The 25663-nt window shown below is 37.2% G+C and overlaps 5 protein-coding genes across 6 annotated transcripts; all 5 read left to right on the top strand.

The window, feature by feature from the left end:
* The first annotated feature begins 914 nt into the window (after positions 1–914).
* On the top strand, positions 915–8477 carry apd-3l (apidermin 3 like). 2 transcript variants are annotated; one of them, XR_016176021.1, is made up of 5 exons: positions 915–1839; positions 3613–4261; positions 4380–4592; positions 6474–6644; positions 8106–8477. XR_016176021.1 is itself a non-coding variant. In XM_015335987.2 (3 exons), exons 1-3 carry the CDS (start codon positions 1759–1761, stop codon positions 4598–4600), a joined length of 951 nt encoding a protein of 316 aa, XP_015191473.2. In that variant the 5' UTR covers positions 918–1758; the 3' UTR covers positions 4601–5954. The 2 variants fall into 2 exon arrangements, 1 of the variants encoding a protein (XP_015191473.2); XM_015335987.2 differs by lacking the exons at positions 6474–6644; positions 8106–8477 and having other exon boundaries at positions 918–1839; positions 4380–5954.
* Positions 8478–11037: 2560 nt separating this feature from the next.
* On the top strand, positions 11038–13825 carry LOC107074496 (uncharacterized). Its single transcript, XM_015335990.2, has 3 exons — positions 11038–11242; positions 11442–11814; positions 12014–13825. The coding sequence occupies exons 1-3, from the start codon at positions 11075–11077 to the stop codon at positions 12298–12300; spliced, it is 828 nt and encodes a 275-aa protein (XP_015191476.1). The 5' UTR covers positions 11038–11074; the 3' UTR covers positions 12301–13825.
* Positions 13826–17824: 3999 nt separating this feature from the next.
* Positions 17825–18893, top strand: LOC107074497 (uncharacterized). The gene is made up of 2 exons (XM_015335991.2): positions 17825–18237; positions 18554–18893. Exons 1-2 carry the CDS (start codon positions 17904–17906, stop codon positions 18700–18702), a joined length of 483 nt encoding a protein of 160 aa, XP_015191477.1. The 5' UTR covers positions 17825–17903; the 3' UTR covers positions 18703–18893.
* Positions 18894–19776: 883 nt separating this feature from the next.
* Positions 19777–20529, top strand: LOC107074265 (uncharacterized). The gene is made up of 3 exons (XM_015335516.2): positions 19777–19795; positions 19880–20138; positions 20221–20529. Exons 1-3 carry the CDS (start codon positions 19784–19786, stop codon positions 20394–20396), a joined length of 447 nt encoding a protein of 148 aa, XP_015191002.1. The 5' UTR covers positions 19777–19783; the 3' UTR covers positions 20397–20529.
* A 2717-nt stretch (positions 20530–23246) lies between these two features.
* LOC107074257 (uncharacterized) lies at positions 23247–24290 on the top strand. The gene is made up of 3 exons (XM_015335508.2): positions 23247–23295; positions 23371–23725; positions 23807–24290. Exons 1-3 carry the CDS (start codon positions 23284–23286, stop codon positions 23890–23892), a joined length of 453 nt encoding a protein of 150 aa, XP_015190994.1. The 5' UTR covers positions 23247–23283; the 3' UTR covers positions 23893–24290.
* Positions 24291–25663: the final 1373 nt, after the last annotated feature.

Here is a 25663-nt window from a genome sequence, read left to right as displayed (position 1 = left end):
CTACCTAGCTAGAAAAGATTCGTGCGGGCGACTTTCGCGATCGGGGAACATTTTTCGTAGACTTCAAATAATATAATAGCTTTCACTTTGCAAAGTAGGAAAATTATGCGTCCGTGATAGAACATGAAATAGGACGAAAAGTATTAAACTAATTAGCACGATGTAACGCGAACGAACACATTTTTCTATTTCTAATCTCGTAATAATAATAATAATAATAATAATAATGATAATAATAATGATCTTTCATTCTCTCTTAACTCTTCTTTTTTCTTCTTTTTCTTCTTCCACCCTCTCATTCATCGTCTCTCTTTATCTTTTTTCAAACTTCATCGAATTTGGCAATAATCCCGTTCATTTAATTTAAAGCTCCTATCATTTCAAAGTAGAATCCTACTCCAAATTACAAAGTAGATTCTATGGGATTTTACAAGTCTTCGCTGGAAACCTCGATCGATGATGAAGGACATGAGAAAGGGTTAGCAAGAAGGATCCTCTCCATCCCTTCTTGGTATCCCTTTGGTTTTAAAACGTTCATCTCCCGTTGCTCAGAGACGGTTATTCGATAGTTGAAATTAGTAAATTGAGGTAATAAGTAACGAACGAGGTACGGCAGTAGCAACCAATCTATTGAGAAAAGAATTCAGGTCTCTTAAGCTCATTCAACGACCCGTAATTCCAACTCTTTAGAACGTTTCGCGTTGCTCCAAACGCGAAACTCCTTTTTGATGCAAGGTGCCTCGTTTCCACGTAACGAGCGGGCCATAATCAGGACTGCGCCTCGCCATTTTGGGATCCCTTTCTCTCCCTCTCTCTCTCTTTCTTTGTCAACTGTAAACGACAAAGTTTTTCCCTTAACGACTAAACTAACTAAATGAAAACTTCGATTTAGTAGTTTCAACGATCTTCCAGGATCTAAGAAGAATGCCTTGGAATAAAACTTTTTTCGAAAAGAACAAAGTCACCCTTTAGGCATTTTTTTTTTTATCAAACTTTATCATTGTTCGCATCTATCTAAGGCAAAAGCCCATATTAAATGAACTAGGAAGAAATTAACGTTGTTCTATTAAATTTAATTATATGAACATACCGTGACTTAGTAAGTATTCGTTCGAGGTAAGAAAGATTGTTATCATAAAAAGGAAGAGACGAACGTTTATTATGTTTTTATTGTTATCTTTGCTTTCGCCCTCGGTTGCATTTATATTCATACGAAAGAAATATAATAACGACGTCAATTATTCGAGGAGGCACGCGTTTAAACACGAATGGAGATATGCTTATTTCAGAATAAGTTACGGTAAAGGTAAGGAATGACTTGTAAAGAAAAGGGAAGTAAGGATTTGTTGGATGAACAACGTGTGGCGAATCGTGAAGTGATGAGAAAAGAGTATTACGAAGAATCATTATTCGAAGGGTCAAGGAGAAAGAGACAAGCTCTTTTGGGTTGTCACGACCGGGTGGTGCCAGGTTGCACTCAGATTGGGGGAGCGGAGCGGAATCCTATTCGAATTGCAAGTTGCTGCGAGTATAGGCGAGCAAAGGCGAATATCGACTACGACGACGACGACGACGACTAGTAATAGCCTCCCCCGGCATCCCCCTCACCACCCCCACGGGTTCCCGGCCACTACGGAGTCACTACGCCGTCACTGGTATACGCAAGGATTATAGTTTTTCTGGGGGGAGGGTGGTGGAGCGCCTTGCTTTCGAAAGGATGGTGATTGTGGAGCGTGGACAGAGTAGAGTTAGGCGTATATGAGGCCTGCCGGCCCGGCCCAAGTCAGTCATTCACCGGTCTACCAGCTCACCAAACACACAACAAACATGAAGGCCTTTGTGAGTATCTACGGATTCCGATACGGGCTAAATTACGGGGCTGAATATTACGGGCTTTATTACGATCTATATTACGATCTATATTACGATCCATATTACGGGCTCAATTACGGGGTGATTTCTATTCGCCGGGGTGTATCGCTTTCTCATATTCCACAAATAATCATCGTATAGTTTTCTCGTGCAACCAATCGGTCTTTAACTCATTTCTTTAACCCCTTTGCCAAATCATTTACTTTTCAAACCGTTTTCTTTTTCATACTTTTTGCTATAACTTTTCGATTCATTTCGTCTTACATAGAATTGCAATTCCAATCGTCGATTTGATTTTCCTTGTCAACGTATTAATCTTTCTAACCGCGATTCAATGTCAGGGTTCGTTTTACCCATTTCTCTTTGTTTGTCGTCCGCGAAACTCGAAAGTAGTCTCAGACGAATCGGCACCATACAACTGTTACGACTTTCATTCATAAAGTATGCAATCTGGTCGTCGTCTATTGCGAGTCAAAGTAAAACCGGTTGTTGTCGGTATCATCGTGCTCGTCATTGAAAAGGAATCGTATCAGAGACCGGTTGTTACCGTCCTTGGTGAATCCTTTGCAGATTCTTCATAGACGAGTATTCCGAGTATATAACTTTAAAGTTACAGGATGATTTACAATAGATCGTGCTTTTCGCGAGATTTCTAGACGTTAGAGATTACGAAATGCGATCTTTAGAGTCGGGAGGGTCGCGGGAACGTTCGGTCAGACTCGTCGCACGGCTCACGGCTCACAGCTCACGGCTCGCGAACCTTCGTTCCGCGTTAACGGGATGTGAAAGTTTCGAGAAGTCGTTTTTAGATATGCATAATTCCAGGTCGCGAAGCGGTGCCATTTAAGTGCAATGTCTTAAGTCGGGCGTGAAACGCGAGCTCATCATCAACATCATTCGATCTAACTAAACGCACTTCCTTTCGAACTTACTAAGAAAAGATGAAAAAGATCAAGAAAAATGATCTCGGAAAAACGTAAAAGAAGATTTCTAGTTAAAACTCGTATTCGATACGAGTTAATTTATCGAATCTCGTGCAATATCGTGCAATATCGTGCAATATCGTGGCTTAGATCGTGCGTTCGATTGCGTCCAAGTTTAGTTTCGAACGATTGCATAAAATCCAAGTCGAATACTTTTTCTACGAGTATAGGAAAGTGCCTATTAGCAAACGGAACGGTCAAGAATTTCTTCCCCTAATATGGTCTTGTCGCGTTAGGCGTGGTAACCAAGTCAAAACGAGAGAGAAGTTGGCTGCCTTAACTATGGGAAAATGCGATGGGCGCGCGCGCTATCATTCCAATTACGAAACGTTACGGTACGACGTTACGAGGATTAACAGCAAACTCAAAACATTTCGTTAAGATATTTTTATATAATATCATAATAATTTGAGGACAAAAGTATCGAAAATTGAATCGGGAAGTTAGAGATACGAAGAGAAACAATTCATACGGATTCCGGGAACGGAGCAATCGCGATTCCAAGTGAAAGCTAAACTGGCGCGCGGACGGTAGTCGTCTCGTAATCGACTACGAGCCAATGAAAATAGAGATTCGCGTTGGTAATAGTCGGTAGTAGAGCGCTTCCGTAAACCGATATAACTCGAATTGCAACGTCATTTGATATAGGCGCGAGGGAAATCGGTTGGCGTAAGTGTATCGGAAGCACGAAGAGTGTGGCAAAGCCTCGACGATGACCGCCGCGGTAGAAATTAGTAACCGGTTTGTACCTTTGCAGATCGCGTTCGCCTGTCTAGCAGTAGCGACGGCCCGTGCCGGTATCGCACATGGTGGCTACGGTGGTTATGGTGGTTACGGTGGATACAGCGGAGGTGCTGGTTTGGCCATCACCGGACATGGAGGTGGTCTCGGCAGAGGTGCCGGACTTAGCGGTGGACTCGCAGCTGGTGCTGGAACCGCTGCCTCCCTCCAGGGTGGTGCCTCCAGTTTGGGATCTGGTGGTCTTGGTGCTAGCTACGCTGCTGGTGCCGCGGCGGCTGCTGGAGCTGCAGGAGTCCAACAAATTGTTTCCGGAGGAGTAGCCGGAGGAAGGGCCGACATCGGACCTGCTGAAGGACCCAAGGCTAACGTAGGACCCCAGACTGGCCCATCTGATCTCGCTGGACCCCAAGAAGGTGCCAAATCCGTTGGTGGACCCCGTACCGGACCATCCAGCTTGGTAGGACCTGCTGCTGGACCATCCACTCTCGTAGGACCATCCCAAGGAACCGCCACCCTCGTAGGACCATCCCAGGCTACCGCTAGCCTTGTAGGACCCAGCTACGGTGGTGTTGCCTTCTACGCTGGTGCTGGTGGAATCAACGGTGACGATGGAAGCTCTGGCTCTGCTGCTGCTGCCGCTCCAGGTGGTGGTGCTGGACTCGCTGGTAAATATAGAGCTTCTTTCTTCTTCCAACGCAATCGTTTACAATCACCTAGAGAAACTCATTTAATCCAATCTTTTCTCCTATTTTTTTTCCCTACCTCTTTTCTCTCTCAAATTAGGACTCGCTTTGGGAGGTGGCGCTCTTGGAGGTGCTGGTCTTGGTGCTGGACTCGGTGGCCCTGGTGCCATTGCTGTCATCGGTGGTGGACCTGGAATCGCTGGTGGCATCGGCGGACATGACGCCGGAGTTGCTGTGATCAACGGACCATCTGGCGCCATCCACGCCGGACTCGGCTCCCACGGAGCTATCATCCCCGCACCAATTGCCCACGGTTGGTAGATGGTTCAAGACCCCAGCGATCTCGGCTCGGCGACGGCGGCAAACCCACCACAGTCACTTACCGGTCTCCGGACGATCCTCAAACGCGCTCACAACGTCTTCTTCCCAAAGCTTCGTCCAATCTCGGAACATGGTAGGAACGCGCATCGGTCATAAAGTGGTATAGCATCTATACTATCTTCGGTGGTAGGATGCGCTCGGCGCAACGGGATTTTCACTTCAACGAATTATCCCGTTGTTTCACCGATCTGTCCTAGCCTCCCGTTCGATGGATGATAGGCCGGCTCGTATCGGCCTCGAGAGGAAGAGAGTGAAATAGAGAGATAAAAAGAGAGACGGAGCAAAAGAGATAGAACAAGAGATAATATATCAAAATCAGAGAGGAAAAAAGAGAGATAGTGAAACGGGATAATGCGCATCGTGAGCCCGGCCACTCGTGATTCGCGGTACGCACACTTTCCTAATATTGGAAATATTTTAGTCAATTGTCGCTTAGTACGACCAAAACGATCGGTCGTTACCGCGGTCGCCGGGTTCAAGATCTCGCGCACCCACGAGCCGGTCAGGAATCAGGCAGCATCCTATCTAAGATCTAAGGACGCGTGCCTGTTGCAAGCTATACACGATCGGCCATGCTCTCGGAAAGTGGACAAGCTTTGGCGCTTCGTCATCGGACCAACTGGGTTTGTTCTGTTTTCTGAACACCCCGATTAGTTGCTTCGATTATCAAACTCTTTTTCTTCTTTCTATATCTTCTTCCACCATCAGTTTTTTTTTTATTACTCTTCTCTCCCTTCGAGCGGGGCTCGACGCCTCGTGTGTTGTTATACTTACTGCCGCACCCACAAGCATAAATATTATTATTATATTACATTGCTCGTCCATGCGCATTATATGTTTCTCTTCTCTTTTTTTTTATATATATATATAGATATGTATACATACTACTACTATTACTATTCTACATTTCTTCGCGTAACTATATATACATATACATATATATATATATATATTTAAACACATTGCCACACACGCGCGCACACACACACCATTTACCATATGTGTATTCGTACATATACACACACTATACATATATTATATTATTATGTTTATATGTTAGTGAAAAAGGAGAGACCGGTAGATTATGGTAGGTCAGCCCTTCCCGTGAGCGAACGAATGTATATAGATGGCGCGCCGCCGCCGGCCCCCGACCCCGCCCGCCCTCGTCATACCCTTTCTTTGCGATCACGACTAGCACCCCACCACCACCATAGATAGATACCACGTATTTATAGCGTTTATACATTTATACAATACTTTATATAAAATAAAGCATCAGTATTTAAAAAAAAAACATTTTCTCTTTATCCTTCTAATAATAATCAACCTTGTCTGTCATCCTTACTTACTCTTTTAAGATCTAACGATTATTCATTTTATATTATATATCAACATATATTTAGAGAATTGTGAAAAATCATCAATAACAACGAGATCGAGTACTAACAAACTAATCGATTTTGAGTTATTTTCATTTTGTGTATACAAATATTGACCTATCTTAAATCGTTCATTGCTATGTAGACACGATGCAACGATATCGATATTGTACTCGTATCCGCGATACGATGAGATCAAAACCTCGTTTGTTTTATACGAAAACAAAGTGTATTTTTCGAATGGCAAATAAAGAGAAGCAGAAAAGAAAATAATTCATTTCGGTTATATCGCATATCTTGTGCGAGAGTGTATAGGTGTAACAAAACTTGATAAAGTAATCTTGTTTTCATTTATCTTTGTTTTTTTTTTCTTTCTGTTTCTCTCTTTTTCTCCATAAGAATCGAAAAATCTCACTCACCCGTCGTTTTTTTAGCTTCGTTATCCTGCACCAGTCCGACGAAACAATAAAGGTGGACATCGATTAATCGATAGACCAAATTTCGACCATAGGAATTGGAGAGAAGAGAATAGACCGGATAGCAACGATTTCAACCTGCACACGAAAAAGATCGATTAATCATCGAAGTTAAATCATTGTTCTAAGGTAAGGTTTCTTCTATGATTTATAACAGAAGTCATATAGTTTGTTTCCTCGAGATTATTAGATCACTTTCTATGAATTATAAAAGACCATTCTCTCGTCATTTTTCATCTGCAAAATTTACGTGTACGTTGTATCGACGTTTTCTTTTGAAAAACTTGAATACCTGTGACTTTTGTATATCTTCGATGATTCGTTTGCAAATATGTCGTACACAGAAATAAATAGACAAAAAGAGAAAGATTTTATCTTTGATAACTTCTCGAAATATTTCATTTCGCTATTCGGGAAATATAATTTCCTTTTTGGAAAAGTAGTTTTCAAACTCGACGAACGAAACGATCAAATAATCTTCTATCTCTCTTTCTGGTTTAATACTTTCAAAGTGGTTTAGTGGCTTTTAGCGATACTATTTTTATTTGTATTTTTTCATAGGAAAAACCATTCGTACAGTCTCAAAAAAGTTGCATTCGAACGTAAAACAATTATCAAGGTTGGTTTGTGTGGATTTATCGTAACAAATTGTATTCGATTGTTCGTTCATAAGATAATGGAATTAGTTTCAATTCAAAATTGTTTCCTATTAGCATATTATTCTTTATTAATGTATGTTGATAGATCTATTAAGAAATACGTATGTATGTATGCAAAACGATAGTCGTTTCACATAATGTTTACAAACATTTTGAAGTTTAAAGCTTTTGCGTAAAATAGCAGAAGGCTTTCAGTAAGGTTAGTCATATGAAACGGAGGCATATCTGTACCAGAATATTCCAAGTTCTGTTTAACGGTTCACTTCCTTATTTCCCAGGAGATACTCATCCATATTAAACGGTTCACAAGATGCGTATATATTATATATAAATATATACCGGGTGGTTTAATACTATTACTATCTTTAAAAATCTATTTAATTCCTGATTTTATAAAAGAAAAAAACAATAAACCTATCGAAACAAAGTTGTATTATTTCAAGGATTTCATTGAAAATATTATCTCAACTTTGTCATCAATCATTTTTTTCGCTAAATAAAAAAAATTAGGAAGATATTTTAAGTGATAATAGTTTAATGAATCACCCAGTATACATTATTGTACAATCCAGTTACATTTCTGATTGTACTTTAGATATTTAAACCGCAATCTGTCGTATTTATCTCTTCCTATGTGTTAAATAAAATTGGTTACTTTTCTAAAAGTTCTATTCTATTATAGTTAATTTTATTTTCTATGTAGGATGTGTAATCAAATAAACGAATCATCCAGGAACCGAACAAATAACAACACTTTCTATTGGCATTAACGCGAAAAGATTTCACCGTTTATAGATTTCATGCTACGCCAGATAAAAGATTAATTGATAAATTTAATTCTTTCTCCGTTACGTTTGTTTTACAAATTTCATTTTTTTTTATTTTTATTTTTTTTTTATTCTAATCGAATTAATTTTTCTTTTTGTTTCAGTGAAAACAATCGAGAGGAATCAAGATACACAACGCAACGAATTTCAACGAATCATTGCAGAATATCATTTAGAGATAACTAATAAGTTTTAATTAACATTTATTAAATTATTTCTAACGAGATCAGCAATCATTTATGTTCCGTTAGTAGTCAGGTACTTAGCAACAGTATCTTTCTTGTTTGTAATCGAGATTAATGACTGAATTCCTGTGAAATCGTTTAAGCGAATGTCTCGAGATATAAATAATGCTTTCGTTTTCTATCTCTCTTTTATTCTCTCCTAACTCTCTTTCTCTCTTTCGCGATATATTGCATTAGCGTTCTACTGGAAAAGTTTTTATCGTTTGTTTTGTTATATCTTTAAAAAATGCATAATCCTCTCGTGAAAGATTTTCTGCCATTAGGTAACTTTTTAAAAGTATAATATATAATAAAGAATGATTTAAAAAAAAAATTTATAGACCTGTAAGAAACAACATTAAAACTTATAAAACATTATTGTAAAAATGAATTGTCATTTATTCGAATAAATAAAAGATAACTTGGCAAACGTAAATAGTTAAATCAATAAAATAAAGAAAACCAATTATATAAGTATTCTGTAAGGCGTGATAAACGGCATGGAGATAATGTTCTAAAGAGAGCATTAAAAAAAAAAAAAAAACAAAAAAAAGCATTTCGTAATTTCTTGCCATTAAGTACTTGGAATTCAAGCAGCAGGCCAATAGTAATAATGACCGATCGAAGAGGCGTAGTCCTTTCACTTCTCTCTCTCGAGGGTGGTAATTACAGTTGAAGATTATTCTCAGAAGAGTTTGTTTACAAGTTATTATGACACAGAGAGAAGTTATTTTGGGGCCAAGGTCAATTCTATCTTCTACGAACAGATAGAGAGAAATAAGCATACTCACTTAGTTTTCTAATATAATAATACAATTATAATTCAACAACCTACACGATTTCTCGTGATCTCGTGATCGATTAGTATCCGTCAAACTATTATACAAATTAATGAAGTTTTCTCATAGATAATATCTCGTGTTTTAAACGTAAATGGTTTAATCATACGATTAAACAAACCTAAGGTACATTAATTCTAATTCAAATCGTTCCGAAATTACCACATCTGCCGAACTTTCACGAAAGTGGTAACATAACGTAGTAATCGTTATCGCAAACGCTTTCGACCACGGATCCCACAATGAGGTACGATCGCAGGTTACTCCCATAAGCCATAACGATTGCGTTGAGTCCAGTGGTGGTGGTGGTGTGCACAGCAGACAATGACTGCAAATGTCAGTCTCACCATTAACATCGATCACGTTCAATCGTGGTGTTCTTCCGATGAACGAGAACCTACGAATTTCAAAGCTAGATTTCTCGTTTCTTCGGATAAAATCGAGAATCGATGCCACCACACAATCCATAGAGAGAAACGTGCCAATCGAATGGAACTAGATCGACCCATGGTCTCTCTTTATCTTTTCTCTTTGTTAAACGTCATTTTAAAGGTCGACAATTCACCTCTTACGAGCTTCTTTGTCTTCTATGAACTTTAATCGTAGAAATACTAAACGGACATTACACATCTCATTTCCTTTTGAAACATGAGAATACATGCATATATACATGTATAACAAATCACGTTATAAATCGAAAACGTTAATGATATCTTTCTGTATATATAGTTAGAAATATTTCGTTGTGTTACCTTCTTTATTGAAATATCTACTATTTCTTCGTGTGAGTTTAACAAATCATTTAACAAATGATTGTGGTAATATTAAAGTATAAAATTATCTTTGTAGGTAGTGAATTACGACAAGTTAAAGATGTTCTATAAAATGTTTGGTTAAAACACTTTAGTTGAAATATTTAATTGAGACGAACGAATGAATAAGTATATCTCTGTCATGTATGTTAGGATAATATCAGTGGAGCTAGATGAAAGTACATTTCGAAAGAATTAGAACAGTATAGATCGCACGATATTTCGCTATTTAAAGGTCGAAGTCGTACTTTCCTATGAGAATCCTATTAATTATTGAGAACCTCTTTATCTATCTTTTCACTCGACATTGACTTCAATAAGATGAGCGTATAATTTTAGTCTTCTGAATAATTTACATGGTAATATAACGTTAAATGGTGCACTCACCATTTACAATTATTTTTATGAAAAAAAGAAAAAAATGGAAAAAAGGAAAATTCCAATCGTTATGTCCGTTGAAGCATTAAGAAGATTCACGACTCTGATATTTCTTTGAAACATCTCGATGAAAACCTGCTACCTTTGAAAGTAACGTTTAAAGACTCCTCAAGGCGCTTTGATTTTGCGGTCGCTTTGATCTCATCGTAGAGGAAGAGAGACAGAGAAAAGAGTATGAGAAAATTTGAGAGTTATTTTACGAAGTAATACGAACTCGGATGGATTTCATCATACAGATTTTAGGTCTACAAATTTGATAACTTTAATCATGGATATATATATATATATATATATGGATTATTTGATATAATTTACATTTCAAATAACATATGATCTTTAACGTATTGTACATATGTTAACGATAATTAATAATTAATTAATTATGATACGCAAATGAATAATTGGATTGTCACGGTAATACGATATGACATCGATTATATTGAAAGCAAATAATTATTCGACTGTAGTTGTCACCGTGTCGACAAATAAATGACTAAAATCTCACCGATGATAAAACAAAATTAATAGACACGATATAATGTATTTGTTAATCTCCCACGTAGAGATAATAAAATAATTATTAGTTCGTATTATTGGAAATGATTAATAAGTAAATTCAATAAGGACAATGGTAGGTAGATAAATACATATATATCCGAAGATAAAATTTAATATGATCATTTTCACGGGGTTTACCATTCTTGGATGACTTGGAAGGTCATGCGCAAGAGGGCCATATCTTCGAGGGTGGGTGTGCCGGATGGCAGCAAAGTTCTTGCACAATGCACGAGTCACCACCATCGACGGATATGATTTGAAGGGATCAACGGGGGCGCGGTCGAGATTCTACACCAGGAGGTATATAAACTCCGACGAAGAAAAGCACGAGTACACTCGACGATCAGAACTCAGCAAGATGAAAGCTCTCGTAAGTATTTCATATTTTATTAGATTTTTCACAAACTTCCACGACTTGCAATATTTTCTTTTCTTGTTTTCTCTTGAAAATTATTCTAATCATTTTTCACGTACACATATACGAATTTCTTAATAATCAATTACAAAGTATTCAAATTTATTTGTAAATTATGAATAAAAGATAAGACAAACTTACCCCCGTACGAAAGTTCGTATCTCAGGTTATCATACTTGTGGTTTGCACCACATTTGCTACCGGTGCACCATCCTCTCGAGAACGTCGTGAAATCTACTCTGGTTACGGACACGGTTATCATGGTGGATATCCTGGACATGGGGTAGCCTTGGCTGGACCATTACTAGGTCATACAAGTGTGGCTGGTCCTCACGTTGGAGCATCCGTTCTTTCCGGACCCTCGATTGGACCAGCAAAATTATCCGGTTCAGCTTCTGGACCGGTTCATGTATCTGGTGCTGTAGCTGGTCCAGCCGTTGTCACAGCTTCCGTTGCTGGACCTGCATATGTCGAAGGTTATAACGGACCGTACGATGGTGGATATTATTCCTCTCCTTCGCTAGGAGGTAATTATTTATTCATATCATTTATCAATATTATATTTCAAATCTACGTTTTAACTTTTATTTAATTATCTTATAAAAAAATGTCTAAAGTATTAAACAAATAATATTGAAATAGATTTCGACGATGGAATTGATGGAAATCATTTAACTTGTTCATTTTATAGTAAATCAAACAACGTTAATAATTCACTAATCGCAGGTTATGCTTCTCCTGGCTATATTGGTTACGCGGGATATGCAGGACCCGCAGGACACGGTGGATACGGTGGATACGCAGGAGCTGCAGGGCACGCAGGACACGGAGTAATCCTCGCAGGACCTGCATCCCACGGTGCTGTTGTATCAGGACCCCATTCCGGTGGTTCGTCAGTCGCCGGTCCTCATGCCGGTTCGGTGATCATCGCTGGTCCCTCGGGAAAAATCACTGCTCATGGTGCAGGATACGGTAGTGTTCATGCTGGATTACATAATCACGGTCATTGGTAACGAGAGTGACGTCCCATGAAATGCATTTAATACTTGTCCCTAAAATGCTCCGATTTCTTTCTTATATCCCTTCAATCATTATTATTATTTTTTCTTTCTTTCTATATATATATTACACGATAAGCTACGTTCCTTTGTGCGTTTTTATCATATTTTTTTTTTTATTACTTTTCTTTTACTTTTTGGATCCTTTCCAACCTTTTCTCTGACGCCAACCAAGTAATTCATTAACTTGATATTATTACTTTTTCCCTTTCTCTCTCTCTCTCTCTCTCTCTTCTTCTCTTTTTTTCTTTGTCTGACTTTTTTCTTTTCTTTCGGTTTGTCTCTCTTTATCTTTTCTTTTGAAATATCTTTCGCACGGTTTTACGACGACGCTAGGAGCATTCGCGGTGCTTTCAGCTGAATATGCGTATTTATAACGATGGTTTCTCTTGTAAGAGAAGAATAAATGTGCTCTCTCCCCTTTTCTGTAGAAACATTTCCAGGAAACTAAGAGATTTCCAGGAATTAGAGATTCTTTTTAGAGACGCATCCCGTTTTTAAAATCTGTTATAATTTCTCTCTACGCAAGATGTTTGCACAGGAACGTACGATACTCGTATGCGTTAAATTTTATTAAATTTGTTACTGAAGGGACTTGAAGAAACGAAACAAACAAAACAAAACAAAAACTGAAGAGAAAAGAATATGCGACGGTAGAAAAATATGTTCTTAATAAAAAAAAAAAAAATAATAATCTATAAATGTTAAAATAACCTTCTCCTGAGTTTAATGTCAGATGAATTATTTCCTATCTCCCCTCATCACTGTTCAATTCTATTTCTTTTTTATATATCATCCCATTTTTACGTCAACAAATTTGATAGAAATAAATTAATCGATTTAATAATTAAAATAAATGACTCGATAAAACATAAAATAACTAAAGAGATACATTCTTCCCGCAGTACTATATTTAAAAATATTTTATCGAGATATACTCACAGGCCACGGCGTTCCCATCGTAGTCCGATCGACGTGCACCGTTTCCGATGCATCAAGGCGAATGCATCTCGTGCATTAGCGCGAGACTCAGACTACCGTTCCGTAATCCCTTTTTTCCTCTTTTCCCTCCTCCCTTCTCTCCTCTCCTTTCTTTTCCTCTTCTATCCTGTCGTCGTCCCCTTTGCTCGTGACGTATTGCGAGAATGGAACACCGCACCCCCACGAATTCCAAAAGGTCACCCATTTATATCAGTCTTGTTAAAATCAGCGATGCTGATCTTAACCGAAAAAAAAAAAAACAAAAGAAAAATTATCACTGAGAATTGAAAATTCATCTCCAATTATTATTTTTTTTTTTTTTTACGATGAAAACGAAGAGGAGAACTTTAAACTTACTTTTATTACGATTCTTGACATTTCTATCATCATTGTTAGAATTTATCTAGCATGCATTTGATTGCACATGATTATATATAATTATTACGTATAAAAGTATGGTATATTATTTCATGCTAGAATATATCATTATATTATATTATTCGATTATTTCTAGGCAAACAAATAATAAAGATAATTTGTTGTCTTATTTTCTTGATATATTTTATAAAACAATCAAACGTATACATGTGTAATATATATGTTCATTATCATCATCGTAATACAATGATCATTGGAATAAAATAATCTCATACAATTATTATAAAACATTGTCAAATAATTCTCCTCTTTGCTTCATTGTAATATATTTATTAACGATATCTTATAATCTATAAAGTTAAAACATACATCAATATATATATATAGATCACACATGATTGTAAAATTATAACATTTCAATAAATAGAAATAAAAAACGTATGTGTGTGTGTGTGTGTGTGTGTTAATGTATCCTTAAAAGAATATGAGGTAGACAGTGGTGCAAAATATCTAAGTTGAATTTTGTTCTTTCATTTGTTTCCTTCTAAACATCCGCATAGAATGATATATATTATAAATTTACCTTGACGTTACAATAAATTACTCAAAACGTCACGTAACACAGGTCAGAGTTAGAAACGTGTCACGAGATACGGATAGATCCTCGGCTTTGGCTACCGTGTGTTATTCAAGACGGCATTCCTCATGATTGTTCCTCGAGACTCGAGACATAAAATGAAGAAAGTTAGCGCGATTGTTTTCCATCTGTCCGTTGTCGTAGAGCGTGAAAACGTGGTAGAAGGAAAGGCGTGGCATGTAATAACCGTGGCCGATGTTTTTCTATCGTTGTCCTAGATCATCGTCTATCCATCCACAATCTTCGTCAATCATCATTTTCTTCGTATAATGACGACGAGCCCTTCGATAAAAAAAAAAGAAAGGTTCGGATAAGTGCGAAAGAAATCATTTCAACAATATCGATTTATGTATGTTTTCAAACAAAAGTTATTAAACTAACTTTTTATCGTAGTATTGTTCATATGTTAATGTTTTGTGATAAGATAAAAATCATCAGCTTTAGAAATAAAAAAAAAAATAAGCTCTCTTGTCTAAATTTTAATATCAAAAGACCATACGATCTATCTCAATTTCAACAACAACGTTAGAAAAATTGCAAAGGTTAATTAACAGTGAAGTTAATTATATTTTTGTACTTCATTTTTCCTACAAAAAAAAAAGAGAGAGAAAACGAAAGAAAGAATGAAAGAACCAGATTGTCGTCAGGCCATGATCCTCGGGGATACAGGACAAGTCATAGGAATAAAAAAAAAGAGAAGAAAAAAAAGGGTAAAGAGTAGGACGAGAGAAGGAAGGAAGAAAGAAGATTTTTCTTTATTCTTCCTCTTGTTGCAGTCTGATTCAAACAACACAAGCAGAAAACGAGTATCCATGATATTTCCATTGTACTCACCGGAAGAAGTGAAGCTTTTTTCCCTTAACGAGGAATTTGAAAGAGGGTCGAACAGTCGAGTGTCCGGAAAAGCTCGTTCAACTACTGGGCTTTCCAGCTTTCATCTTGTGGACCACCCGTTTCTACTAGCATCAGGATCCGTTCGTTCGATTTGTGTGAGCAACCAATCTCTAACTCTCTTTCTCTCATTCTCTCTCTCTCTCTCTCTCTCTCTTTCGATCGATCAACATCAGTGCAACTTTCCATCGAGCATCGCGACGGGACATTGTCGCGCAAGCTGATGCTAAGTGAGCTTTTATACGAACGGGGATCACCGACTACGGTAACGCACGTGGGTCGGTGAACTGAACTTGTCGAAAGAGAGAAGGGTGAAAAGGCGGGGCTGGTTCTTCTAACCTGCTTCTCGCTATTTCTCCTACTGCAAAAGCGAAAAAAGGAAGGAATCATAATAGGGGGAAAAAAAGAAAAAAAAATGAATAGAAAAATCACTCTATCTCTGAAGGATAGAAACTCGTTGTGACGCAAGTGCGTTCTCGATTCTGGTGGACCAAACAACAAACGATCTTTATTGGAATAGATCACGATCCGATCGAGAATCTTGCCTACGCTATGGTGGTATTCGTTTTCCTCTTTTTTTCATTTCTTCATCTTCCTCAACAATATGCTCGTTGCATCGTGAACAATTTTATCTGACATTCCAGTTTTATATATTTCATTTATATATATTCTCCTTTCCCGATTACTGGGGATATCTCTAAATTTGTTAGAATATATATATAGTTTGACGTTATAAGAAGAATTGAAACTATATGCCAAACAAACGGATTTTGAAATTGAACAATGAGAATGAAACTTTGACCACAGCTTTACAGTCTTTTATAAGAAAAAAAAAAAAAAAAAAGGAAGTTTTGCTTTTTCTTTAGAAAGAATTGGATGGGTAGAATCTGAAAAGTTTGCCGGTAAGTCAGTCGTGAAACGATTACTTACGTCGAACGTAAGGAACTTTGTTCGCTCGATTCCAATATCAAGTTTGGAAAAAGTGATAACACGTCTAACGCGCATATTTCTTTTAGCCGAGTAGTAGAATTCCGTAATATCCCGGAATTACTGAAAATCTCAACGAAGTATCCTTTTAAGATTGTTCAAACTGTTCGTTGTTTCTATCTTCATTGTTATTTGCATTTTTTAGTTTTATTCATATTAACGAGACGCCCCCGCATTATTATGAGTTTAATTATTAAGTATGTGTAATCGGTTGATCTAATCCTGTAACAATGGGTGGTATAAAGCTAAGATTGAACTTTGGGTTGAGGACGAGAATGATGAGGACAAAAAGAATGAAGGAAAGGTGCGAAAGAAATTTGCTGATCGTAATCACCTTGTTGAAAGTAGAAACAGAGTAATGATATTCCAAACGCGATCCATAGAACACACTCGGTGATCCATTACGAACTTGGCTCCGCGACAGGACGTTCAAAGTGTATCTATCACCAACACAACCACCATCACAACTTGCGCCACTTGCGTCGGACTACAATGGATCTCGACACTTTTTTTTTTCTTTCCACTATCAACGTTGAGAGTGGGCACTGTGCCTCGCCTAAACGTATCCAAGATGGATAATGCATTTAATATCCTCGTGTGATTTGATTTTTCTTCTCTCTTCCTCTTTCAGAGAAATATATAATAAAAATCATTGTAGATATTATCCTCGTTGTCGAGAATGTAAAATTACGATAACAAGATCACGATGCAACTTTGAAAACTCGTTTAACTTTAAAATCCGGGATAAATGTTAGCGATAAAACTATCGTATAATGTCGTACGTGTATTCTCGTATAATTATTCCTTGTTACGTTTTAATACTGGCATAGATCTTGAGAGAATAAATTTAATGGTATTATAAGGGTAAGATCGTAAACGTGAAAAAGATTTATCCGAGGTTTTTCTTGTGGTATATCAAAAAAATAACATTTCAATTTTGATAGGGGTAAGAGAAGAAAGGAAAAAAGAAACGATGTTATACGTGGAAGTAAATTTCCCTTGGAAATTTCGATGCTCGTAGGGCAACTATGTGATTTACATGTAATAATGCGTTATCGATCCACGTTCTTGTATGCTAATCGGGATTTCGAAACAATAGTAATTGGCATTTACTTCCTGTTGAGACAAATTGTTTGCGTTCTTGTTGAATATTGAAAATCGATCGTGCGACGACAGGTCAATCAAAGATTATTTTGTAAGACGGATAAGCAAACAACAACCGGACATGGATGCTTATCGCGTTGTATAGAATAAAGGGAGCAAATGTAATGGAATGGAGATTGAAGAAAGAAAAAGAAAAAAAAAAGAAAATAGGCGACAAGGTGTATAAGACACGCTTAGGTAGGAGGTAAAATCGAGGTGAGGCGTCAGAGGCATTTGAACGACACACGGAGATACTCGATGGGTGGTGGTTCGAGGTTGATAAGGTGTCCGTTGTGTCAACGGCCACGCGGGTAGCCCCGTGGAGAATGTTTGGCGTGTCCCGTGCCCCGCCTTAGGCTTCAAAGAATAAGAGGGAGTACGGATCGTCGAGCTAGACCGAAGACAATAATACTCGATCTCGTATAAAAGCTCGTCGTCGAGAGCGTTTAGATAGATCAGATCTGCCTTAGCTAGCAAGAACAGCTACAAGGAGTCACCGAACAAACCCTTTTCCGACAACCCACCGAACTCAACGATCATCATGTATACCGTAGTAGGAAGCATCTTAATCGCCATCCTTTCGGCCGCATCAGCTGCACCTTCGGGTTGGGCACCCGGTGCAGCCCTTGCTGGGCCAGTACTCGGTGCAGCAGCACTAGCTGGCCCAGCTTTGGGACCTGCAGCCCTTTCGGGACCAGTCGTTGGACCTGCTCGAGTATCCGGAGCGGTTGACGGAGGTGCCGTTGTCACCGGTTCAGTTGCTGGACCATCTGTAGTTTCTGGCAGCGTTGCTCCAGGTACTGCCGTCCTTGGAGCAGCCTATGGATGGCCAGCTGCTGCAGCTCCAGCTTCGCTTCTTGGTCTCGGATGGCCTGGTAAGTCCTTTGATAAATTCATATTGCGGAATATACATGTCATTGCTACACGTCGGTTTTACTTATTTTTTGCTTTTTTTCTATTTTTCTATCTTATCATTTATTCGAAATGAATTAACAATACTTCGTAAATACGTCACGATTTGAAAACAGTTTGTTTGAAAGGCGTGACTTAACGAATACCGATCTTGTCGAATCTAGTTAGCGACGATAGATCAGCATGACACTTTAACATCCATTCTTCCGCGTTCAATAACTCTCTCCTTGTGACATCTAGGCGGACACGTATTAAAATGGCACGACGTGTTTTTTTCAGGCGCGGTTCTTGCCGGTCCAGCGGTCGGACCTGCTGCCCTTGCTGGTCCTGTTGCTGCTCCAGCACTCATCGCTGGACCCTCAGGTAGCATCGCTGCAGGACCTGCTGGTCTCGGTGGAGTGGTTCGCGGATATGCCGGCCACTACTAGTTTCAACTTGGTTACCCAATAATACCAACGACTCTCGACTGATCTCTCATATGACCTATGCCAATTTAAGAACGAACGCAACGTGATCTCCACCATTATACCGCAAATACCTCTTTATCGTTCGAACCTCTTGTGTGTTTTATGTACATAACAAAACGTTCATATATTATGCAAACGTAATAAAAATGTAAGCAAACATAATCAAATTATTTCTCACATTTTATGCATACGAAAATACTAATTATTAGACGATCCTATAAATCGAAATTAATTAGAGAAAAGTGTTGAGTTTTAACATTTATCCAGGATATTCATTATTTTATTATTTCAGATATTTAATATGAAAAATTTAGTTCTGCCAGATTTATAGAAAAATTGTAATTAATTTATAATTAAAAAAGTAATTGTATTAACTCCCAAATGATACGTATAATATCCGTATTGTGATATAGATACGTTATTGAATCCAATGGAATCTATTATTCCAAATGATCACAATATAATCGTCCATCTTAGAATTAGACTATTCCTTACCGGAACAATGGTACCTTAGAGGTGAGTGACCGTCTCCATGCTGTATTTCGCAGGCCATTGTGTCGTCGTCGTATTTGTAGGTCCGTTGCTATCTCCGGCACAACTGATCGGAGTACACCTTTGATTTCAATCCGTTCGTTTGCCGCCAGTAATCGTAGGAAATTGCCTCAACGTTAGTGCAATCAGCCGAGTATTCTCCGTTTGGACATCTCTGCTGTGAGTAGAGACGAACGAAAGTTCGATTGCAATACCGATAGTCATGCTGGCAGAGAGAAACGGGGTCGTTATTAACGATGTTTCCTCGTAGCACGCGTTTTTCTCAATTTCCGCTTTCGCTAGCGTTCGTTCCTCTGTGCTTCCAGATGAGAACAAACGTAGAAGTGGCTGGCTCCAGGAACTCTGAGATTTATTTATAATACTGCAGTGACATTTAAATGGAAGAAAAAAATAAACGGAGTTGTTATTCAGGGTCAACGAATGGTATAAAAGCATTAATGTCGATCGTATAATTATTAGTCTTTGAAAGTCCGAAGAAAGAGAAAGAAAAATGACACCATTGGTAGAAATATTATCATGTTTCACCTTAATAATATTTTTAACAATATTTAATTAATCAAAATGTAATAATCGAATTTTTTTGAAGATCCTATTAACAATTATCGTTGGAGTAGCTTATGCTGCACCCAGTGGAATCGTAGGACCTAGTGCAGCTGTTGTTGGTCCTCATAAAGGAGCAGTTGCTGTTACTGGTTCAGTCAGTGGACCCGTTAGCGTAAGTGGTGCAGTTTCTGGATCTGCTGTAGTATCTGGATCGGTTGCTGGACCATCTGCTGTAATTGGTTCCGTCGCTGGTCCTACTCTTGTCTCCGAACCATCTTTAGGTTTGAGTGCGTTAGTCGTTGGTAAGAAATATAACAATTAACAATAAAAGCTTATAATGTCAAATTATAAAAATAAGTATTTCATTAAAATGCATTGTTTCAGATAACGGATTGGAACATGGCACGGTAATCGCAGCATCTCACGCAGCAACAGCATCTCTTGCTGGTATACCGCTTGCGGGAAGTACCGTAGTCGCTGGTCCGGACGGTGGAATAATTTCTACGAATAGCGTTGCTCACGGTGCTGTAATCCCTGCTGTCAATGTTCTTCACGGATGATAGAGAAAAGTTAATTTACATATGAAAATCTCTTTCGTCATTCTACTACATTTTTTAACAACGATTAAATAAAATTATAAATATGTAGAGATTAATAAATATATACGAATTTATATAATTATATCAATTAAAACGTTTAATATAATATATATTCAAAGAATTTTTCCCGTTTTTTCAATTGCTTCGTAACTTTTTCAACTTTACATTTTTTTAACGTTCATTATATGGAATATTTTTTCAAAAGTCAAAAAGAAGCAACCCTGAGAACAGAATTTTACAGAGTAGTTGGGAGGAAAAAAAAGAATATAAAGAAAAGAAGGGAAAGAAAGTAAAAATTACGAGACTGGAAGGTGCACCTGCATCGTGCTGTTAAGCGCCTACGCTATGAAAACGAATAGATACGTGTGTAAGCGTAATCCTATACACACATATATGCTTGTATGTGTGTGTATATATATATACTCATAGAAAGAAGGAACGTATTCTAACATGAAGAAGCGAGTAACGATCCTCGTGGCACGTGGCAAACGATACACGCGACACACGAGCTCTCGTACATGGTCGTCGTAATTGTTTCGCCTCGTTACACGACGAATCTAATGGTTTAACGGAGCAGTAATCGTTTCATTGCCAAGTACGGTCATCTCAACTAAATCCGTACACGTTCCTTTTCCCGCATGAACGAGTCCTTTTCTCGTACCTACTTATTCTTTTATCAAGGACGGTATATAACGGTAAAGATCACAATTTTCTACTCTCTTTAAAATGAATTAACGGAAAGCATTGATATTTTCAAACAATATTACTTTTACGTATATAATTTTGTAAAAAATGTATATCCTCTTAATGAACAATATATTATTATTATTATTATTATTATATAATTTGTCTCTATTCAATAAACAGGTTGTCAATTTAAACGAGGACAAAAATGTTCAACTTATATCCCAAGAATGTATGAATAGAATCCGATAACGGGGAGAGTTCCCTCGTGAAACATCGATGGTTAAACAATGGGATATTTATTAAAGCGTCCCATGCTGAAAACGTGTAATTTCTCCGTCGATAGTTATCTTCGAAATTAATTGTGATTATAATGTATCATTAAAGTTAATGTACGATTAAAGTCTTTGGATATCTCTTTCTACTCGTTAATATAAACCGACGGAACTTTGGTTTTCCGCATAGCGTTTGATTCACTTCCGTAAGAGATAAACGAACCTTGCCGGGTACGTAATGAGTCGACCCGTTTAACATTTTAACGAGCGAATGTCCTAACTTATAGCAGATGTCTTTCTTTCTTTCTTTTTTTTTACTCAAAGAAGATACGCTAATTAAAGGATAGATATTATAATCGTAATTAATAAAAATTCGAATAACGTTGAATTAATTCATTGTTTAGTTTTGTCGTAGTTTAATTCAACCACGGGGAAACGGATCCTTCTATTTAATTTTCCGTTTCCGCGTTTTCATTCGTTGCTTTATTGTACACACTGAGGACAGACACATACATATGGTACATGCATACATATATACATACATGCAAGTATATTTACGAGAGGGAATGAAGCATTTGCCGAAAACCGTTTGCTTCCGAATCGTGCCGATATCGTGGCTGGCATTCGTTCACCGTTGGCACCCACTCGATAATTGTTTCACCGCACTAATTATTTTCAGTCTATCGCAGGGCGGTTGTATTTGCGCTTGGATGCTCCATTCCCCCTATCGAACGATCGGATATATATTCCGCAATTCGATATTGTCCTCTGCCAATAAAAGTACATACTTCAAAACGAATGCTACGTTGTCCCATACACTTTTGATGATTTTGTAATAATTGTTAGAGAGATGAATTACGTCAAAGAATTTACAGAGAGACAAAAATTCAACTGGTAACCATTTGTGTTTAATATTATGGTAAATAAAAATAATATTTGAAAGTTTTAAAGAATTTATAAAATGCATCAAATGAATTTTCTTCCAAAGATCTTATTATATTTGAGATTTTTTTTATTATAAAAGAGAACAAATTTTTGTTTAAATTTAAGAGAGAGAGAGTTATTTAATTTTGAAGAAGATATCAAAATATTTCAATGACTCCACTATACCATACACATCTATATACAGAAAAGATCGTTCACCCTAAACCGGAATACTTTTTGAAAAGGAATCCATCGCTTCGAAATCGACACAAAGGGGCTCGTATCTATGAATTTTTCAATAACCACCCTTACCCCTTAACCGCACTCTTCCCTAAACTTCCTAGGGGCAATCCTCTTTCGTAGCTTCTCCGACTCTTCGTTGTCGGCAAAGACTAAAGATCCATCCAAGGAGTCTAAGAATAGAAATTCTCCGGGAGAGAATTCCCGTATCGAAAGTCGCGTATCAAAAGTTTCGAAGTTTCATCGTGCTTCCTTTTTCAAGGATCCAATTATATCTTTTTGAAGAAGAAGAAAATAAAAACAATATATATATATATTGGTCGTATTCATTTTAATCCGAATAACAGAACAAATACATTTTGTTCAAAAGAAGTTTTTTCATTTTTCTCTGAAAGATATTTATATTATAAAAAGTAATGAGAGACAATAAAGAGTATTGGTTATAGAAATGAAATATAACCGGTCGTTCAAGATTAGAATTATTCAAGTTGTTAATAAGAAAGTAGTGTAAAGGTCTCGGTCGCCGTCGTCGGTGGATCTGGAATTTTGATCTAATATTTTAATGTCATTTGAAACAAGAACCACACCTATTTCCGTATTGATAGTTTAAAGAAGGGGTTGAAGGTTAACAAGAGTGATAGTGTTATTGAGTTGGTATATAAGAGCGGTTGATCGAAGGGTTGGATATCAGTGAAGCCTACCAGGACTCATCGAAAAGAACAATCATGAAGTGTTTGGTAAGTTTGACTTTATTGATTAAAGAATCGATTGAAGAATCGACGATATTAGAATCTTGATCGTTTTATCGACAGATTCTCATCGCCGCTGTAATCGCTGTCGCGACGGCTTTGCCGGAACGCGAACGTCGTTCCCTTGGTTTGGGACACTTAGGCCTTCTCGGTTGGGGCCATGGTGTTGCATTAGCCCCTGCAGCAGCCGTTGTTGCACCAGGTGCACCATCGGTAGCCGTGGTAGGTCCTGCAGCCGGTTCTGCAGCCGTGGTTGGCCCTTCGGCTGGATCCGCAGCTGTTGTTGGACCTTCCGCAGGTTCTGCAGCAGTGGTTGGACCTTCTGCAGGATCCGCAGCGGTAGTAGGACCTTCCGCAGGCCATGCTGCTGTCGTAGGACCAGTCGCTGGTAGTGCTGCTGTTGTTGGACCAGCTCATGGCAAGTGAAAATTATTGTTAATTCGTCATCAACTCCACTATCTTTAATATTTAATTAATAACATCCGATTTTCTTGTATAGGTTCCGCTGTAGTTTCTGGACCAGCTGGAGCTATCGTCGCTCCTGGTGTTGTACCTCATGGTTTAGTGGCTCATGGCCTTTGGTAAAGAAGAAAAAATGTCTCGACTCAACCCTCGTCTTGCTTTCTACGATTTCAACGATTTTCTGCTTGGACTTGAAACGTTGATGCGAGTTTCGAAGAAAATTCGTCTCGACTCAAGACTTCTATCAACTTTCTACTTTCTCGACTGCTTCGTTTCGGCGGAAGGACGAGCTTGAGATCATGGAAACGCGACTACGAGTTTTAACCTTAGGCAATTAAACGCTATCCTCTCTCGAGCGAAACTTATAACGACCCCCTTAAACGGCTTATTAGCTCCATTATTATCGCATCTCGCTCAATGACTCGCGAGAATAATACTCTCCTACAGCATCTATTATTATTTTTTTTTCTTACTCCACGATGCGCCTTTTCTTATCAAAATAAAAGAATTTCCGCACCATATTTCTTTTCGATTTTCTTCTTTCTTCTTCATGATAATTGACTTTTGTCTTCCCAGAAAATACGAAAATCCTTCATTCCAAAAATTGTCCATTTCAAAACTATTCATTCCACCTGTAATTTTTATCTTACAATTAACATTTTCACAATTACACGTTCTAATTTTGTAAAAATGATTAGATATATTTATGTTTAAATACATATTATTCAGCAATAAGAAAATAAATTCATTCACAAGCATTAATTTGTTTCAAATACTATATATATATATTCCCTTAAATTTATTAAATTTGTCACCTTGTATTGTTTTAATTAATTAAAAGAATTTCTTTGACATAATCCATAGAAATCGACTCGAGTTTTTCCGAACAACTAAATGCATTACATCTTTGCATAAAATCATAAAGAAGTACACATCCAATCATGTAAAAATTAATAAGTAATGATTTAATGGTTATTGGATAAAAAGGAAAAAAAAACAAATTGTTTTTTAGATTATAAAAAAGAATTAAAAAAATAAGAGAGACAGCAATATTGTGTTATCGAGGACTTCTAAACAGTTCCATGTGCATATTGCATCTTCACACTTTACCATTTGAAATTTTGTTCAAATTTAAACATCCTGCAAGGGATTTGTTTCTCCAGGAAATACGAGGAGGTTTTTAAACACGAAGGGTCCTTTCCATTCTCCTTCCATTTCTTCCTTAACACGTTCCGTGCCACGTGTACCACCGGTGGTACACTTATCATTAAACATATTTATTTAATGTACTAAAAATATATGTTTCTAATAAATTTAATTCTGTACAAAAATATTCCTATTAAAATATTATAAGCATAATATAAAATAAAGCACATAAGTTTGTTTAATTATTATATTTACAATAATTAATAATTACATGTAATGATTGATTTAGTTAAATCAAAATTAAATGGCCTGAATGACAAGTCAGGTAAAAAAAGCTTGGCACGCGGAACGTGTTAAATTTTATAAAACTAAATGTAATGAGATTTGATTTTTATTACAATCATTTATTTATATTACAAAATGAATCATATAATCAATTTTCAAAATTATTCTAAAACGTCTGAATGTTTGTTATTATTTCTCTTTTTAATTATATAAAATAAAAATTCAAATAAATCAACGTAACACAATGTTATACTTAACGTGTTACAATCTAATACCTATTTGTTTCAATATTAAATTTGTTTTAGCTAATTAAAAAGTAATATTAACAATAATTGATTTTTGTATCATCAAGAGAATTGATTTTTAGGTCAATACCGATGTAATTGAAATTATTTACAATTAAATAATGTTATTAAAATAATTTATACAGGTATTAGAACAATTAATGAAATAATCGTAGATA

Source organism: Polistes dominula, unplaced genomic scaffold, assembly GCF_049000335.1.
Source record: "Polistes dominula isolate Pdom_NZ unplaced genomic scaffold, Pdom_raw_medaka contig_79, whole genome shotgun sequence".
Classification (NCBI taxonomy): Eukaryota; Metazoa; Arthropoda; class Insecta; order Hymenoptera; family Vespidae; genus Polistes; species Polistes dominula.
The sequence above is the reverse complement of the archived record's forward strand: the minus strand, read 5'-3'. Positions and strand labels throughout refer to the sequence as shown.

Excerpts from the sequence above, each read along its gene's own strand:
- apd-3l (XM_015335987.2), top strand. The coding sequence starts at position 1,759 with ATGAGGCCTGCCGGCCCGGCCCAAGTCAGTCATTCACCGGTCTACCAG. Across the intron at positions 1,840-3,612 it reads CAACAAACATGAAGGCCTTT|ATCGCGTTCGCCTGTCTAGC; the intron begins GTGAGTATCTAC and ends GTACCTTTGCAG. Across the intron at positions 4,262-4,379 it reads TGGTGGTGCTGGACTCGCTG|GACTCGCTTTGGGAGGTGGC; the intron begins GTAAATATAGAG and ends CTCTCAAATTAG.
- LOC107074496 (XM_015335990.2), top strand. The coding sequence starts at position 11,075 with ATGGCAGCAAAGTTCTTGCACAATGCACGAGTCACCACCATCGACGGA. Across the intron at positions 11,243-11,441 it reads TCAGCAAGATGAAAGCTCTC|TTCGTATCTCAGGTTATCAT; the intron begins GTAAGTATTTCA and ends CCCGTACGAAAG. Across the intron at positions 11,815-12,013 it reads TTCCTCTCCTTCGCTAGGAG|GTTATGCTTCTCCTGGCTAT; the intron begins GTAATTATTTAT and ends CACTAATCGCAG.
- LOC107074497 (XM_015335991.2), top strand. The coding sequence starts at position 17,904 with ATGTATACCGTAGTAGGAAGCATCTTAATCGCCATCCTTTCGGCCGCA. Across the intron at positions 18,238-18,553 it reads TCTTGGTCTCGGATGGCCTG|GCGCGGTTCTTGCCGGTCCA; the intron begins GTAAGTCCTTTG and ends TGTTTTTTTCAG.
- LOC107074265 (XM_015335516.2), top strand. Across the intron at positions 20,139-20,220 it reads TTTGAGTGCGTTAGTCGTTG|ATAACGGATTGGAACATGGC; the intron begins GTAAGAAATATA and ends GCATTGTTTCAG.
- LOC107074257 (XM_015335508.2), top strand. Across the intron at positions 23,726-23,806 it reads TGTTGTTGGACCAGCTCATG|GTTCCGCTGTAGTTTCTGGA; the intron begins GCAAGTGAAAAT and ends TTTCTTGTATAG.